This window comes from Musca vetustissima, unplaced genomic scaffold (genome assembly GCF_032173495.1).
Source record: "Musca vetustissima isolate MV318-11 ecotype Yass unplaced genomic scaffold, APGP_CSIRO_Mvet_v1 utg4395, whole genome shotgun sequence".
Taxonomy (NCBI): domain Eukaryota; kingdom Metazoa; phylum Arthropoda; class Insecta; order Diptera; family Muscidae; genus Musca; species Musca vetustissima.
The window spans coordinates 156325-173773 of record NW_026885219.1 but is presented as its reverse complement, the minus strand read 5'-3'; the positions used below and the strand labels follow the sequence as shown (position 1 = coordinate 173773).

The following is a 17449-nucleotide window of genomic DNA, read 5'->3' as shown; positions in this document are numbered from 1 at the left end:
TTGTACTGCAATAATTAGTACAAATTATGTACTATTTTATAAAAATTAAAAAACTATTTGTACATTCTTGTAGATAGTGGAACAGATAAAATATAAAAATATTGGTTAAATTGGGTTGTTTTTGAAACCAGGTATAAACGTGGTTTAATGTAGCAAAATAAAAATTATTTATTTTTTTAATATTAAGTTAAATCTTAAAGGTACTTTTACATAAACGATTTTAAATCGACTAAATTAACGAAATCCAGAAATACACCCCAATTGTTTACATAAATTTAACCATGATCTGAAATAAATAAAACACTTAAAACACAAAAATTCTTTAAATAATTTTTATTTTTCTCTTTTTGTATGCGGCAACTGTTAAATATAAAAACAAACAATATGTGAAAACAATTGTTAATTTTGTTATGTTGTGAGAGAGTTGTATTTTTTCGTACAAAAACCGCGTTGCATTTCATTAGTATCATGATTTCGATAGTGATTCAAGTGAAAACCTCAATAACTCTTGAAGATATAACCGATTTATTGTGCTAGCATCAAGTGTCGGCAAGAGGGCTTCTCAAACTATAAACGCATTTTTCTCCAAACAAAAATAATCCCATAAAACAACAACAAAACAATAACAAAAAAAAAACAGCCGCACGATGATTTGTAAATTTGTATGATAAATCATGGTAAATTCTGCCTGATTAAGAAAATAAACCCTAATTCAGCCTTTAATCAGGTTTAAATGTTATATGTAAATCCGCTTTAAAGGTAGCAAATTACGAAGATGTTACTAATTTTGTTATTATTTTTTTAAATATTACACAAAATCTTAATAAACAATCTATATTCAATTACTTCCAATTAGATTTTCTATTAATATGGCAACGAAGGTATTTGCGACATATTTCCATTTAAAATTTATAAAACACGTGGTTTCATTAACCACATAGCCGGTGTAAACGTAACCTAACTGAACTAAAATACTTATTACAATTTTTATTTGATAGATATATAATACATTATACATAACTCTTTTATTGATTCGCCTTTAATGTAAACTAATGCAAATTACCACAAATATCCATATTTTTCTTATTCCTTGTCAATTGTTATTTCTGTTGTAAAACATATCACAGAATGCGAACCCTCTTACCTTAAATTATCAAAAGACGCTTACGTTGCAACGCCGTCACCAAAAAGCTTTGACAAATATAATACGACGCCGATTTCCTAATACATCTTCGGCTTTACGCTATACGTTTTAATAAAGTAAATATTTATAATTCCAACAAATGGCCAACATTTACAACATCGTTGCAAAAAGAATAAAAAATATTAATAAAAATCGATCTTCTTAGCCAACGCTTCGATCGTACCGCAATCGCCAATAGAAATAAAATCGTTAAAACTGTTGAACAAAATTCGTGTGTTTTGATTTTGGTTGCATTTTGTCGACCACCACCACAACCAGAAAAAAAAACCTAACTTTCCCAACACAAAAAAAAAGAAAAACAGCGAGAAGTCGAGTCGTCTCCTCCTGTGTGTTGTGTGTATAGAGATTTTACAACCAATACACTACGCTCTAGCATCGTAGTCAACAACAACATACACACACGCCACCATAAGCCACCAAGCAAAAGCTATCGTGCCGTGGAGGGAAGGAGCAAACGCTGGGAGCAACACCACACAACACAGCCAGCCGTTTGAGCAGAGCCGCGCGCTAACAGCCAATGGTTGACTGCTGCTGGTCGGATGTACAAAAGACGCGCAATTATTTTGACTACTATTATTATTATTGTTTTTATTATTTGGTAAAGTCGCCAAGCGTAGCGTAGAACACAGATCCACCACGGCAGAAGAGACCGAAGTGCAGTATCTCAATCAGCAGCAGCAATAATACACTGGCTCAATTGTGGGAGAAAATGGATGAGGCCCTGTATTCGGCCACCTATGTGGATAACTACATTGATTCGGTAGAAAATCTACCCGATGACGTTCAGAGGCACTTATCGCGTATACGTGATATAGATGTACAGTATCGAAGTAAGTATATAGATGAATGGTGGACAATATCTACAGCACAGCTAAGCTAGCTTGCTAGCTAAATGTTGTAGTTAGATAGCATTGCTGTTGCTGCTGTTTGCTTGCCTCTTGCGCCAAAACAACAAACTTTCGCGAACAATGTTTTGTGGCATGGGTGGTAGGCGACGGGAGGTGGGGAGGCAACCAAACTGGCGGACAGCAGGCTGGCAATGTTTTTGTTTTGAGGTTAATTGCCTTTCGACTTAGTTTTTACAATTTGTTGTTGTTTTGTTCTTGTTCGTTTGTTTAGACCTCCTGCGAGATGTTGATCATTATTATGATTTATGGAGATCCCTACAGAATTGTGGCGAATCGAATATACCAAGGCGGGCACGTTCTGTAACCCGTATGCAACAGAGTTTAATTCAGGCCCAGGAATTGGGCGATGAAAAGATGCAAATTGTAACACAGCTACAGGAATTGATAGATCACAAGACACGACAACTGGACACGGACCAGAAGAATCTCGACATAAAAGAGGAAAAGGAAGATGTTATGCATATGCAAATGGATGAGTGTGGTGCACCGACACCGCAGAAACAATCACGTACCCAGAGTCCGGCAAGGGTTGGGGATTTGTCAACGCTGTCCGGAGCCATTGCCAATGGTAAGTATCAAAGTTTCGTGAGGAAGACTCAATTGGAAATAATGTTGTTCTTTGCTTAGGTTATGGTGCCGGTGGTTCTTCGGTTTTAAATTCCGCCGGTGGCGGCAATTCCACACCAAATTCCGAACGTTCCGGCAGTGGTAATATGGGCTCAAGCGGCAACAATGCCAATGGATCAAGTGGAGCCGGCGGTCTTCTTAATTCATCTAATATGGATAATCAACGAAGCAATAGTAAACGTTCTCGACGCCGTAATGATACCGTTGGTAATATGGAATTGGGTGGCAATGAATCGAATTCCGCCAATGAGGGTGGCAGTAATGGTGCCGATCGTAGCAACAATCAGAAATCATTAAATATGGCGGCGTCACAGAAGAAAAGTGGTGGTGTACAAAATATTGCCGGTTCAGCGGTGTCAGCATCTGCAGTTACAGGATCTGGTTCAGGATCGGGTAACGGCAGCGGTTCGGGTAATAATCATTCGGGCAAAAAGAAGAAACGTAAAGCACGTGGCGGTGGAGCGCAGTCGTCGGCGCAAGCCAGAGATGCCAGAGAGGAAACACCACCGCCCGATCCAATTGATCCCGATGAGCCAACATACTGTGTATGCAATCAGGTAAGGAGGAGGGTAAAACATTTTACATATTCAGCCTTTTGGACAGATTCAAAAAAATTCCAATTTTTGGATAGACTTAAAACGATATTTGTAAAAAATGCACGCCTTAAAAAAATATTTTTAAAAACATCCACGCCTTTAAAAAAATATTTAAAAAAATTCAGGCATTTAAAAATATTTGTAAAAAAGCACGACTTTAAAAATATTTTTAAAAAATCCACGCCTTTAAAAAATATTTTTAAAAAATTCGCGCCTTTACAAAATATTTTTAAAAAATCCACGCCTTTAAAAAATATTTTTAAAAAAATCGCGCCTTTAAAAAATATTTTTGAAAAATCCACGCCTTTGGCTAGGCCTTTCATTTTTTCATCTTACAATTATTTCTCCTTTTCTATTTTTATTAATTTAATTTTTCTCCTTTTTCTCATTTCAGATATCCTTTGGTGAAATGATTCTCTGCGATAATGATCTGTGTCCCATTGAATGGTTTCATTTTTCGTGTGTTTCATTGGTATTAAAACCCAAAGGCAAATGGTATTGTCCGAATTGTCGTGGCGACCGACCCAATCTTATGAAACCCAAAGCTCAATTTCTTAAAGAACTGGAACGTTACAACAAAGAAAAGGAGGAGAAAACGTAAAGTAGACCACCACAGCATCACCACCGCCAAACAACAAAAACAACAACAGCACAGGAGGTGGTTCACTTCAAAATGTTCAAAACAGATGCACCGAACGCGACATCAATCCCCCGACGATATATATATATATACAATTAATATTGAAATTATTTGATTTCACATTTAAGTATAAGTAAACTTTAGTATGTAAAAAAAGAAAAGAATAGAAAGAGGAAAAACGAAAAACAAAAGAGGGAAAAAGGTTGCTGTATTCATTTTTCTAACTTTAATTTCGAGCTATATACATATATTATTATAATATATAATATAACGGACTGTTTTTTTTGTAAAAAAGGCTAGAAGGATAATGTTATGTTTTTTTTATTACATATATATATATGAAAAAAAAACAACTGAACTTAATGCTAATATTTATGTCGTTAAAAACGTTTCTTCTTCATCTTCTGTAGTGTACAAAAAATACAAATGTTTATTATTTTCAGCTTTAAATAATAATTCTCTATAGCAAAAGAAAAACAAAAACAATAAAATAAACAAATTTTAATTACAATAGTGCAACAGACAAAAGCAATAGACAAATTTCGTAGAGAAAACCGAAATAATTGTAAATTAGCACAACTAAACTTGATGTACTCTTTAAAAAGATGAAAAGGTAAATATTGCCGAGAATTGGTAGAAGGTGGATTTACAATGTTGGAATGAATAACATTTTTAGTAAACCCCTTTCTGCTACTGTAATATGCTTACTTTTTAAATAGGCATCCGTGTTTTTTAAAGAGTAATTTAGCAAATATTTGTTTAAATATAAATGTTTCTCATAAATGTTGTAGCCAATAGACTCAAACACACACACATAATTTCCAGCCTTCAAATTAAATAGAAATGAGCACCCCCCTACAAAAATGATTATTTATTGCTGAAATTTCCTCCCTTTTTCCTTAAATGTTTGAATTCGAATTTTTTTAGTTTTTATTTGCATAAATATTTGTTCTAAACAAAGCAAAAGCCAATCCAGACATTTTACAACTGTGTTTCCTTTTTTCCGTAAATTAAGAGAGCCCTGAATTTTGAGCCTTCTTTTTATTATTTGTTTTTATTTTTATTTCACACAAAATAAATAATATAACGGAAAAAGGAAACATTTTACACTGTACATTTTTCTTATATGTTGTTTTTTTTAACGAAACGATAAAAATAAAAACAAACATTTGAATTACAAATATTGTAGTATTTAAAATAAATAATATGTAATAAAATATACCTTGTAAAGAAGAAAATAAAAATAAAATGGGATTTTTTTATTTAAAATTAAAAAACTTGGATAATGAAAATAAATTAAAATCATGATACTACCATGTATGCCCGTTTGGAAGCACGACAATGTCATGCAACAGGGTTTAATAAAGTTCCAAGAATTGGGTAATGAGAATATGCAAACTGTAACACAGCTACAAGCATTGATAGATCACAAGGCACGACGAAAACTGGACATTATTTCGTCCGGCGTTAACATTGACGAAGTAAGTGCAAGAATTTTCAACTATTTAGCCACTATCACAAACTTCATCCGGGAGCGCCATCTAAAATAATCCTCTGCAAAATCTACTGTGTCACTTTTCATTTCCTGGACCCGAAAAGTCAATTTAAAACTTGACATTTCCGTTGATGGAAGGCGCATCCCCATAATCTGAAAATCCTTGGGGTGGTCTTCGATAACCTCCTTCATTTCTCCTCGCATTCTAATTACATCAACCAGAAATTGAATGCTAGGCGGTCTCGGAAGCCATAAATGGCTACAGATGCAAAAAAGTCCTACAACAACATCCTCCTGCTATTTCGGAGAGTGCGAAGCTTCTTCCTAGGCAAATCCGTTCAATTCTGGCATAACTAAGGTCCGGATACAGCAATGGTCTCAACTCATATCGGAAGCGCATTGTCCTCGGAACCCTAAACAGTTGCCCGCCCTGCCAGCAAAGCCCTCACGACCCACACCATATTTTCAATTGCCCGTCCGAGCCTACAAGTCTATTGCCTATAGACTTATGGCTAAAGCCAATAGAGGTGTCACAAATTCTCCGGCTACCCTCTTCAAATCCGATTGTTTAATAATTAATTAATATATTTTCTTTTTCCGTTTTTTTCTATCAACATGTTCAGGAAAGAACTTTCATCAGCAGCCAACTTACAACAAAAACTGGACACGGACCAAAAGAATCTGGACATAAAAGGGGGAATGGATGATTTTATGCATATACAAGTGGATGTGTGTGGTGCACCGACACCGCAGAAATAATCATGTACCCAGTGCTGGCTAGAATTGGTGATTTTTGAACATTGTTCGGATTTATAGTCGGTATCGATATTTCTTTGGGTATAAATTCAAACGGTGGCGCCAATACCGATTTCACCAAATTCTGAACGTCTGACAGTGGTAATATAAAATAGCGATAAAATAGTGTTTCTTTGGGTCTAATTTCAACCGGTGACGGCAATTACACACCAAATTCTGAACGTCTGGCAGTGGTAATATCGATCGGTGTAAAGGGCAAACAATACCGATAAAATAATAGTGGCTCTTCGGGTCTAAATTCAACGGTAAAACCATACCAAATTCTGAACGTTCTTGTAGTGGTAATATTGATCGGTGCAAGCGGCAACAGTGCCAATGGCACAAGTGGCACCAGCGGCCTTCTTAATTCATCCAACATGGATAATCAACGAAGTAGTAGCAAACCTTCTCATCGCCACAATGATGGCGTTGGTAATATGGAATTGAATGGCAAATTCCGAATTCGAATTCCGTCAATGAGGCTATGGCGTTAATCGCGGTAACAATCAGAAATCATCAAATATGGTGGCGTTACAGAACAAAAGTGAAGTGCCAAAAATTTACCAGAAAAGAGATGAAAGAAAACCCCCAGCTTCAATTGATCCCGATAAGTAAACCCACTGTGGCTATCAAAAGGATTATGGACAGGGGTTTTAGAGCAAACTTGTCTTAAATTTATCTTGAAAGACCAAAAAGTCCAAATACCACAATGTAGAATATCAAAAGGTATTCTCATCAAATACCAACATGTCTTCTTCTAGCATATTAAATGATATTTTTTATGGATTATCAATAAGCCATCTCTTTTCGAAAACCAAAACGACTTCTTATAGAAGATAAAAAAAATTCCATCTTAAATTTGATTTTTTAATAATTTTTTTTTGTAATCTATACACATTTTTGTTTATATACCATTGACAGAATTGACCATCAAAAATGTAATTTAAACTTTACAATAAATAACGTTTAAAATTTCCTTTTTTATTAAATAAAAAATATTATTACGGGGACACCCGAATACTCCTAAAATAGCAACCCTTAAAATCAAAGCTTAACAAATGCAACGCTACTCGACGCAAAGCTTTATTAAGAAGGTAAACAACAATAAATTACAGCGGAAACAATATGGCAAATATTTGTATGTTTTATTTTTGATTTTTAATTAATTATTTGTGATAAATATAATAAAGAATTACTAATAAAATACAATAAATCAAGATTAGAAACAAACAATTATTTTATATTTGCAAAATAAACCTCCCCTACATTGCAATTGCCATACGTTAAACTTCAAGCAACACGAAAGCTTCATTAACTAGCAGAGAGACCCCAGCCAGCCAGAGAGCGCATTTGCAAAGCAAAAAAGAATAATTGTGCATCATTATTTTTTTGTGGCTTGCATTGATTTTTTGCCTGGAACAGAGTTTTGGAAGAAAACCTAACTACGGAATTAAATAAATTAAAAACAGAAATTTTAATAAACAACAACAAACAAAATGTCTCAGGTTGATCAAGTAAGTTAAAAAGGATATAAAATAATTTTGTAAAATTTATTTTTTTTCCTTTGCAAAAACTAACCCCATTTATTCAGGACTCCGAAAAAATCTAATACGTTTTTCTGTTGTTGTTTGTGTTTTTATCCACAGAAACGAGCATTCAATAAATTGAAACATGACCTGGAACCATGGCGTAATGTCATCGTACATATCGATTCGCTGTTGGTGTGGGAGAAAAATTTCTATCCGGCAATTATTTTTGCTGCGGTTAGCATTTTCTATTTGTCATTGTGGGCCATGGATTTGTCGATAATCACTATGGTGGCATTAGCCGGTCTTTTGGGTGTCATCTTCGATTTTCTTTATCCAACAATATCGAAATTGCTCTTCAACACCGATCAATGGAGTGGCAAACAGGAGGCCCAATTTGAAAATGTTGTCACCCAGCTGTGTGATATCAAATTTTTACTATTGGGTTGGTATGAATATTTGTTTGCCAACAAGGAGAAGAAGTCGACAGTGGTGAGTAATAAAAGGAAATTCAATTTTATTAAAGCCTATTTATAAATTAATTGTATGATTTTGCTTTGCATTGAAATTTAAATATACGTTTTGAAAAAGAAATAGATATCATAATTAGGGTGTAGCTTAAATAAAGGATGACTAAGAAATTCCCATATTCAATTTATACCTAGTTTCTTTGAGCAGAATAAAATCGAATGATAATATTGTTAAAACTATTTATAGACCTTGGAGGCTTTTGTATTATTTGATTGAATGAATAAATTAAAAAAATATACCGCAACTATTTTTTAACCGCGAATTGCGGTTAAAATTAACGATGACTAAAGCAATAGATTTTGGTATATTTCAATATATTAATACATTAAACCTTTTTATTAGTTAGTTGAAAGATTTGCCAATCTCCTAGTAGGCGCGTCTTCCCGTGTGGCGGATGGGAAGGGGGTCTCCATGATGTGCAGAGTGAAACTGACCTAGGTCACCTTTCCTCTGCACTTCGTGGAAACCTTGGGGATCCTCGGATCCCTCGTGGGCCAAAATGAATCGGGGTAGTGACCTTAAATTAATTAACTACGATGGGTAAATGGAGCAAAAAGAATAAAGTTACGGTGCAGGGTGTTAATAACCCAGTACCGGCGGCAATCGTTGGTGAGGTCACAAGCCGTCTGTTCTAGGTGTGGATGCCTTGGCACCTGCAGCTGTATCTGTTACAAGTGCATTAATTTCAAACCCAAATAACGTTGGCATACCGGCAATTCAATTGGTAAACGAGCAAGTCAAGACTGATGAAAATCAGTCTCTGGCTGACAGGACTGTAGTTCTGGGAGGGGACACGGGACTCTAAATGCTATCCGCGATAGTCTAGAGGAGCAAAGTAAGGAAATATTCAACCAGTTAGACAGACTAATACCGGAAGAGCAATGTGGGGATACGATTCCGGAGGAACTGCTACTGAATCTCACCCTAACTGATGATGAGCTGGACAGCACGGTGATTCCAGCCAAGTCTATACAGCTGTCTGCCCGGCTGGTGCGCACGTTAACTCTCTAAATAGAGTAACCAATTGCATTAAAATTTTGGACATCGTAATATTTCTCCCAAAACTTTATTCATGCTCGAAGATGGCGAATATCAGTCCACTCCTACTGGTACATCCCCCACAAAATGTTCAAAATTGTATTGAAATTTAATTTTGTAATATCCTGCGATGTGAACCAAACTTTGCACAACCTAATATGTTTACCAAGTCTGTATATTGTTGGAAGATGGGACCATATCGGCGCATTCCTTCTGGTACCTCCCTCACAAAGTTTCAAAATTTACGATTTTTATTAATCCTATATTAAGCGAATCAAATATCCGATTTGACCCAAACTGTACACACCGATGTATTTTTATCAATCCTAGATAAAGTTAAAAGATGGGACCTGTTGGTCCACTCCTCCTGGTATCTCCTCCAAAAATCTTCAACATTTTGAAAATTTGTTAATTCAATACCAAGCGAATGCAATGTCCGATTTGACTCAAACTTTACACATCGTAATACTTTCACCAAACCTTGATCATACCGAAAAGGTCAACTCCATCTGGTACCCACATCACCATCTGGTACATCACATAGTGGAAAATTTTGAAAATTTGTTAATTCAACATTAAAGGAATGGAATGTCCGATTTCATCCAAAAATTTCCCATCATAATATTTTTATCTTGACTAGATCAAGTCCGTAGATGGGACCCACAAACATTTCAACACATATTTATATAGAGCAGCCTCTTCTGGTCCACAGTTGGGCAGCTATTTGATAACAAAAATATAAAGTATATGCGTGTAGTAATTACGCTGAATTTCGCAAACCGCCTTACTTGTTTATTTTTTTATTAAACTTTAAGAATTGTTATATAGTTATCCTAAATAATTTTTAAGTTGATCTACATTTTGATACAGATCTGCTCTGTGATGAAACATTAATTTTTATTTTTTTTTTCTAATTTGTGTGCTCTACTTTCAGTTTGTCATCATAATGAGCATTGTTTTGCTTACCCTTGCCTGGATTGGCGCCATCTTCAATAATCTACTGCTCATGTATTTCGTTACCTTGGGCTTGGCCATGTATCCCGGTATTCAGGACAAGGGGGTATTGAATAAATTTAAGGAGCGATTTGGTTGTCTTGTTAGTTCCAATATGGAAAAAATACGGGAGGTAACCAAGAAGCAAGACTAAAGCAATTCCATTGGAAACAAATATTATTAAATAACAACAAAAACAAAGTATTTCAATATAATATAAAAAATAATATATGTAATTTATTCTTTGATATTTCTTTAGGATAATTAGAAATTATTCCTTTTTGAGAACACACACATTTTCATGACAACAACAACAAAAGAATCTAAACTGATGGATATGCAATACAATAAACAAAAAAGTATTAATATCTTGTGTGAGAATTAAAATGGTCGACCAAAGCATTAAATAAGTATTTCAAAACAACAACAAAACCAAATATGCTATACTATTAAAAAAACTATAATAATATTAAATTTAATCTCATCATTGTCATAGATTTAAACAAACAAAAGCAAACACAAACAAACAAAAACAACTAAAGCACAACAAACAATAACGGATTGCATTTCTAAGTCACCACCTACCTCTCTCTTCTTGGCTTCTCATTATCTCATTAATTGTAATTTGCTTTCACTTTGTTTGAAAAAAATTAAAAAAAAAACAAATTTCAAAATACATATAATTTTTATAGCCTATAGTGTTTAAAAACACATTCTTTTTAGTATTTAAGTTTTAATTTGTTTATTTAATGAAAAAGAAAAAAAATACATCACCTCCCCTAATTTGATTAATTTATTTTAAATAAAAACAAATCTCAAAATTTTATTCATTGAAGAATAATAAAAATTGATAATAAAAAGAAAAATATAATTTAAAACAATAACATTTATATTTCAAAAGAAAATGGTAGGAAAATTATAATAAGCTAAGTTTGGTATTCTGAATTCTGAAAAAAGAGATTTGTAACAAATCTAATAATTTATATAAATCATTTAACTGAGTTTAAGATTATTAATTTTTAATTATTCAAATTGCCATTAAACAAAACACTTCCTAAAAAATTACAAAAAAAAAAAAATACACCATAAAACCAATTAAATTATTTTGCTCTTAGTTTTTAAGCATGTCTATAAATTCTTAAAATATCAAATATTTAATAAAAAATCAATTTAATAAAACTACAATTTATTAAATAAAACAAACAACTCTTTTATTCCCTAATTTTATTTTCTTTATTCTTAATTTACATGTTCAATCTTGCTGTATGTTATCTTCTTCCTCTTGAACGGGAACGTTCACGTTGTTTTTTGCTTTTCTTATTTTTACTTTTATGTTTTTTCTTTGATCTCTCCTCCTCGGAATCGCTTGAATCCGAGGACGATGAATCTTCCGAGTCCGAGCTAGATTCATGATGTCTGGATTTGCTTTTCTTTGATTTTTTGGATTTCTTATCAGATTTTTTCTTCTTTTTGTTGGATTTTTTGTTTTTCCTATACTCCTCTTCACTATCACTTGAGTCAGAATCATTAGAAGATTTCGAATTCTTTCGACGACTTCTTTCCTCGTAATCTTTTTGCTTTTCTCTGGATAAATTTTCAGTTTTTCTATCTCCGTCATTGCGATAATTTCTATCGTCATTGTCATAACGTTCATCTTTGTAACGCTCTACTTCACGTTTTTTGTACTTCTCATCATCTCTTCTATAATCACGTTCGTTTTCTCTTCTCCTGTCATCGTCTCTATGGTTATCCTTTCTACTATCCCTATCCTTATTTTCATATTTATCTTCTCTTCGATTATATTTGGATTCATCAACATCCCGATATTTATCATTTCTATTATCCCTTTCTCTATCTCTTCCTTTGGAATCATCTCTATCCCGATAGTTATTTCTATCATTGTAGTTATTCCTGGTACTTTTGTTGTCACTCTTGTTATATTCGTCTTTATCCCTCCTATCTTTCCGGCGATCATCAGATCTCCTCAAAGGTTCTTCCCTAGTGTCTTTCCGATCTCTTCTCTCATCGTAGTCTCCCTTTGAGTTTTCTTCTTTCTCATACTTTATATTTTTACGTTCTCTTTCCACGGGTTCATCCTTTACATTCCTACGATCCTTTCTGTCGTCATAATCCCTTCTTTCCGAACGTTCTTCTTTTATTTTTCTGGAATTCCTTTGATCATCTTCATCGGATGAAATTTCATGGACTTCTTTGCCATTTTGAACATCTTTAGAATTATTTTTATTATCATCCTTTGGTTTTCTGATATCGTTTTTCTCTTCCTTTATAACAATTTGGCCAAATTCATTTTCCTTTCTTTTATATTCTTCATATTTAGTGGAATCTTAAAAAAAGAATAACAGAATAAATTAAAAATTTGCAAGGAAAACACATAGATATTTACTTACTTATACACTTTCCATATTGGGCATACTCCTTGCGTGACACCGGTTGACATAGAAACTCATTAAATGCTTCCTTGGCACCACCAATGGCCATTTTAACAATAACCCTACCAGCATGATCATCAAATCCCTCAATTTGACCATAGAGATCTTTGTGTTTGCCACCCAATATGCGTACATAGGCATGTCTCTTAATCTCCAAGACCTCATTCGATTCGGGAGCCACCAACAGAGGTTTAGCTTTTAAAGCTTTATCAGCTCCAAGACCCATACCTTTGGGCCGTACCATAGGCATATCATCAACAGGCGGGCCACCTTTGGTGGGTTTAGGCGGTTCCACCCAACCCATACCACGCAGTAAGGCTTTACCAAAATCTTGTATTGGAATATTTTCATAATCATCCATCGATGACTCTTTGGCACCCTCCAATGGCAAATCGTTGGGATGTACAACGGGTAATGTTAGATTTTTATCTGTATCCAATGACCCATTTGCATTTATTTCAGCCAAAAGTTCTTTGGCGGCTCTTTTCTCCAGATCCTCAGGTTCATTGCCGTTCTCCTCTATGGGAGTTTCCTTGTTTTCATTTTGTTTATCCACATCATTGGGTTCATCTTCTCCCAATAGTACAGCTCGACGTTTCATTAAACTGGCCAAGGCAGATGAGGTTTTGTGTGCTCCCTTTAGGGGTATAACAAGTGGTGCTTCTTCCTTTTTCTCCCTTAAAATATGAACTAATTAAATGGTAAACCTCTATGTAGGTATTTTGTTTACTTACTCTACCAGCTTGATTTCCTGGCCCTCCAAACATTTTATTAATTCAACTTCCGGTTTCTGGACAGGTTTATTTGCACTTAAATTCACTTTTTTATTTATTTTACTAAAACCAAATGATATTTTCTTGGCCGGTTCCATTGTAATTGGTTAATTATTTTATTATATTTACAATAAATAAACGTTTATTTCACACGGAATTCGGTTTAATTGGGTTATTCACTGAAAAGAGCCTGTGAACTAGTGAACGGATGCTCACTGATAATGATCCAATATTGCGCAATTCACCTAAAAATGATAACATATTCTGTTATCGTTGTGGCGTTTATGTATTTGTGGAATTATTAATATCGTTTGATAAAAACATGTAAAAAACTACAACAATATTTCAAGATATGTTCGATTTTAAAAGTTTATACTCTCATCTTCAAACTACAAAGTGAGACAATTTAGATTGTCTAATAAAAATTATGGTTGTGGTGCTTATATATTTGTGGGGTTATTAATACCCTAAAAGCTCGCATAAAATTCGAAATAGGGTCAATTTCAAATGTTAATACTCTCATCTACAAATTACAGGATCGCGGCAATTTAAATTGTCTAATGTAAATCCAGACTAACATATTTAATTAATAATAATTACATAGTACGTTTACATAGTACTGGATTTAATTAGTGTCAAATCATTATAAAGTAGGTTAAACTTGCAAAAACTTCTAATATACATGTCATTTTAGTGTGGACCGAAACTAACAAAAGGAGATGAATGTCTTAGCCGTAAGTCGGAGCAATGTGAAAATAATGAAGTGCCATATTGTGTTATATCGCTGAATTTATCCATATTCAGGAAGATTAGATGCTTCAGAAGATTGCTGTCAAAATCCATTATTGCGAATTGACTTCCATACGTAAACAAAAGCCACACTTTTGACATTAGACTTGAGAAAAAACAGCTGACTTTCGCTAGATGGGTGACCTTGTTAATAGATCTTGATCCATATCATAACCATACGTTAATTGCGAAATACAAGATTTTTTAATAAAGTTTTCACGTACACAGAAAATCTTCCAGTACGATTATGTAGTCAATCAAAAGCCACTTTAGGAACTTTTTAGTCCCGTAAAATTGACGAGTAACCAACTGTCATTTGAAAATAAGTTCATGCTTTGACATTTTTACTTTTTTTCCTTTCCCGATACTTTGTTAATATTTGAACTATCAGACATTAATTCACGTACACAAAGAATATCCTAATTTTACTAGTTTTTCCGATATCATAATTGGAAAATTGTTTTCGAAGTAAAAAGTAGTAGATTACTGAAGTACGGGAACAGACCAAGACTGAGAACAAGAATTATAACCTATTTTTTAATTTTAAAATATAATTTTATTAATTTATTTCAAATCTCCCTATCATCGACGCTGTCTGTTTTGCCACCATTGTGTTTCACATTTGAATATTCTGGAAATGTCAAATTACTATTCAATGGACGCATACGATGTAAACATAACCTTAAACACTCACGTCATTTTCAAGTGATTTTTGCAAAAGAGGGGCGCCGCTAGCAGATCTCACACAAAGCACGAGTTTTCGACTGATTTACGGATTTTTTCAAAAAATTTTCAATAAAAAATGTTTGGTGGACAACAGCCCATATTGGTTTTGAGTAAGTTTTTATGAAAATTTCATTATTATTGGAGATAATTAAATGATTTGTTGCATATTTTAGGCCAAAATACCAAAAGAGAGTCTGGCCGAAAAGTGCAGCTGGAAAACATAAATGCCGGAAAGGTATGTGTAGTGTGTGCATGTGTTTGTGTGTGTGGGTTTGCCTCAAGTGACTCATGTGAATCGAATCGAGACAAGAAATGAAATGAATGATGACCATCTGTTCATGATTTTAAACAATTCATTTAATTTTCTTCGATTTTTAGGCCATTGCTGATGTTATCCGCACTTGTTTGGGCCCACAGGCCATGTTGAAAATGTTGATGGATCCTATGGGTGGCATTGTTATGACCAATGATGGTAATGCCATTTTGCGTGAGATCACCGTCCAACATCCCGCTGCCAAGAGCATGATTGAAATTGCTCGCACCCAAGATGAAGAAGTGGGTGATGGCACCACATCGGTCATTGTTTTGGCCGGTGAAATGTTGGCTGCTGCCGAACCTTTCTTGCAACAACAAATCCATCCCACCGTCATCATTCGGGCCTACCGCGAAGCCTTGGAGGATATTATTAAACATTTGCAAACAGATTTGAGCACTGTTTTGGATGTTAATAATAAGGAGAAAATGGCTGAGGTTGTCAAGTCCTGTGTCGGTACCAAATTCATTGGCAAATGGTCCGATTTGGCGGTGAATATTGCTTTGGATGCCGTGAAGACTGTCACTTTGAATGAAAATGGTCGTTTGGAGGTTGATATTAAGCGGTAAGAAAGCATTGTAGGAGAAGATGAGTTTATTTTATATTAAAATTGTTGCGTCTCCCTTTTATAGTTATGCCAAGGTTGAGAAAATCCCCGGCGGTTCCATTGATGAGTCCTGCGTCTTGAAGGGTGTCATGATCAACAAGGATGTTACCCACCCCAAAATGCGTCGCTATATTGAAAATCCTCGCATTGTTTTGTTGGACTGCTCCTTGGAATACAAGAAGGGCGAAAGTCAAACCAATGTCGAAATTGTTGGCGAACAGGACTTCACCCGCATGTTGCAAATCGAGGAGGAATTTGTCCAACGCATTTGCGCCGACATTATTGCCTTGAAACCCGATGTTGTCTTCACCGAAAAGGGTGTCTCCGATTTGGCTCAACACTACTTGTTGAAGGCCGGCATTACTGCCATCAGACGCTTGCGTAAGACCGATAATTTGCGTATTGCCCGCGCCTGTGGTGCCACAATTGTCAACCGTACCGAAGAACTGACCGAAAAAGATGTCGGTACCGGAGCTGGTCTCTTTGAAATTAAGAAAATCGGTGATGAATATTTCACCTTTATTACACAATGCAAGGATCCCAAGGCTTGTACCATTCTGTTGAGAGGTGCCTCCAAGGATATTCTCAACGAGACAGAACGTAATTTGCAAGATGCCTTACATGTTGCACGTAATTTGGTAATTGAACCACGTCTAGTGCCAGGTGGTGGTGCCATTGAAATGGCCTTGTCACAACTTCTAACCCGCAAACAATTGAAGGGCCCATACACTGCTGTGGCCGAAGCTTTGGAAATTATTCCACGTACATTGGCTCAAAATTGCGGTGCCAACACAATTCGTACACTGACCGCCTTGAGAGCCAAACATGCTTCCCACTCGGGTGATGGTGTCTGTGCCTGGGGCATTGATGGTGAATCTGGTGAAATTGTTGATATGAATGTTAAGGGTATTTGGGAGCCATTGGCTGTTAAAATGCAAACATACAAAACTGCTGTAGAGACTGCCATTCTTTTGCTGAGAATTGATGATATTGTTTCTGGTTCCAAGAAGAAGGGTGGTAATGAACCAGTTAACCCCGCAGCTGCTGCTGCCGGTGCTGAATAGACAGCTCCACAAAAAACAAAAAAATTATCTTTTAATTTTATCGTATTAAAACTAAAAAAATCATATACAAAAAATCTTTTTTTGCTATAACTTTAACATTACATTAATCATCATTTTTTCATGTTTTACCACCACCACCTACCTACCCCCCGGAAAAGGAAAGAACTAAAAATCACCTGCATTTATCTAAAAGAAATATAAATGTAAAAAAACAAATGATTTGAGTAACCAGCCTCTATACACATTTCAAATAAGTTAAGGCTTTAAATTCTACAAGTTTTCGTTAAATGTTTTGTTGCTTCACCCCTATCGGATCCTCGTAGATCCAATACTTCTCATTAACATTTATAATAAACAAGAACAAAAACAAAAAA

General features: G+C 34.8%; 5 protein-coding genes across 5 annotated transcripts in view; 3 read left to right on the top strand and 2 right to left on the bottom strand.

Moving 5' to 3' along the window:
• LOC133332360 (microtubule-associated protein Jupiter) overlaps nucleotides 1-17449 on the bottom strand; it is a 201136-nt gene that overhangs the window by 183584 nt on the left and 103 nt on the right. The gene's annotated exons all lie outside the window — the stretch shown is intronic.
• On the top strand, nucleotides 1892-3936 carry LOC133332352 (inhibitor of growth protein 1). The gene is made up of 4 exons (XM_061540751.1): nucleotides 1892-2034; nucleotides 2324-2667; nucleotides 2703-3296; nucleotides 3730-3936. Exons 1-4 carry the CDS (start codon nucleotides 1914-1916, stop codon nucleotides 3934-3936), a joined length of 1266 nt encoding a protein of 421 aa, XP_061396735.1. The 5' UTR covers nucleotides 1892-1913.
• On the top strand, nucleotides 7712-10532 carry LOC133332358 (ADP-ribosylation factor-like protein 6-interacting protein 1). The gene is made up of 3 exons (XM_061540755.1): nucleotides 7712-7779; nucleotides 7912-8283; nucleotides 10295-10532. The coding sequence occupies exons 1-3, from the start codon at nucleotides 7762-7764 to the stop codon at nucleotides 10505-10507; spliced, it is 603 nt and encodes a 200-aa protein (XP_061396739.1). The 5' UTR covers nucleotides 7712-7761; the 3' UTR covers nucleotides 10508-10532.
• On the bottom strand, nucleotides 11616-13681 carry LOC133332338 (peptidyl-prolyl cis-trans isomerase G). The gene is made up of 3 exons (XM_061540737.1): nucleotides 13538-13681; nucleotides 12762-13480; nucleotides 11616-12697 (listed from the first exon to the last, which is right to left on the bottom strand). Exons 1-3 carry the CDS (start codon nucleotides 13672-13674, stop codon nucleotides 11622-11624), a joined length of 1932 nt encoding a protein of 643 aa, XP_061396721.1. The 5' UTR covers nucleotides 13675-13681; the 3' UTR covers nucleotides 11616-11621.
• LOC133332368 (T-complex protein 1 subunit gamma) lies at nucleotides 15041-17086 on the top strand. Its single transcript, XM_061540769.1, has 4 exons — nucleotides 15041-15201; nucleotides 15265-15326; nucleotides 15470-15969; nucleotides 16037-17086. Exons 1-4 carry the CDS (start codon nucleotides 15168-15170, stop codon nucleotides 17073-17075), a joined length of 1635 nt encoding a protein of 544 aa, XP_061396753.1. The 5' UTR covers nucleotides 15041-15167; the 3' UTR covers nucleotides 17076-17086.

Coding starts and splice junctions, on each gene's coding strand:
- LOC133332352 (XM_061540751.1), top strand. CDS start 1,914: ATGGATGAGGCCCTGTATTCGGCCACCTATGTGGATAACTACATTGAT. Junction 2,668..2,702: donor ATTTGTCAACGCTGTCCGGA/GCCATTGCCAAT, acceptor AAGTTTCGTGAG/GAAGACTCAATTGGAAATAA. Junction 3,297..3,729: donor CATACTGTGTATGCAATCAG/GTAAGGAGGAGG, acceptor TTCTCATTTCAG/ATATCCTTTGGTGAAATGAT.
- LOC133332358 (XM_061540755.1), top strand. Junction 8,284..10,294: donor AGGAGAAGAAGTCGACAGTG/GTGAGTAATAAA, acceptor CTCTACTTTCAG/TTTGTCATCATAATGAGCAT.
- LOC133332338 (XM_061540737.1), bottom strand. CDS start 13,674: ATGGAACCGGCCAAGAAAATATCATTTGGTTTTAGTAAAATAAATAAA. Junction 13,481..13,537: donor CAGGAAATCAAGCTGGTAGA/GTAAGTAAACAA, acceptor TCATATTTTAAG/GGAGAAAAAGGAAGAAGCAC. Junction 12,698..12,761: donor CCAATATGGAAAGTGTATAA/GTAAGTAAATAT, acceptor TCTTTTTTTAAG/ATTCCACTAAATATGAAGAA.
- LOC133332368 (XM_061540769.1), top strand. CDS start 15,168: ATGTTTGGTGGACAACAGCCCATATTGGTTTTGA. Junction 15,202..15,264: donor ACAGCCCATATTGGTTTTGA/GTAAGTTTTTAT, acceptor TGCATATTTTAG/GCCAAAATACCAAAAGAGAG. Junction 15,970..16,036: donor TTGGAGGTTGATATTAAGCG/GTAAGAAAGCAT, acceptor TCCCTTTTATAG/TTATGCCAAGGTTGAGAAAA.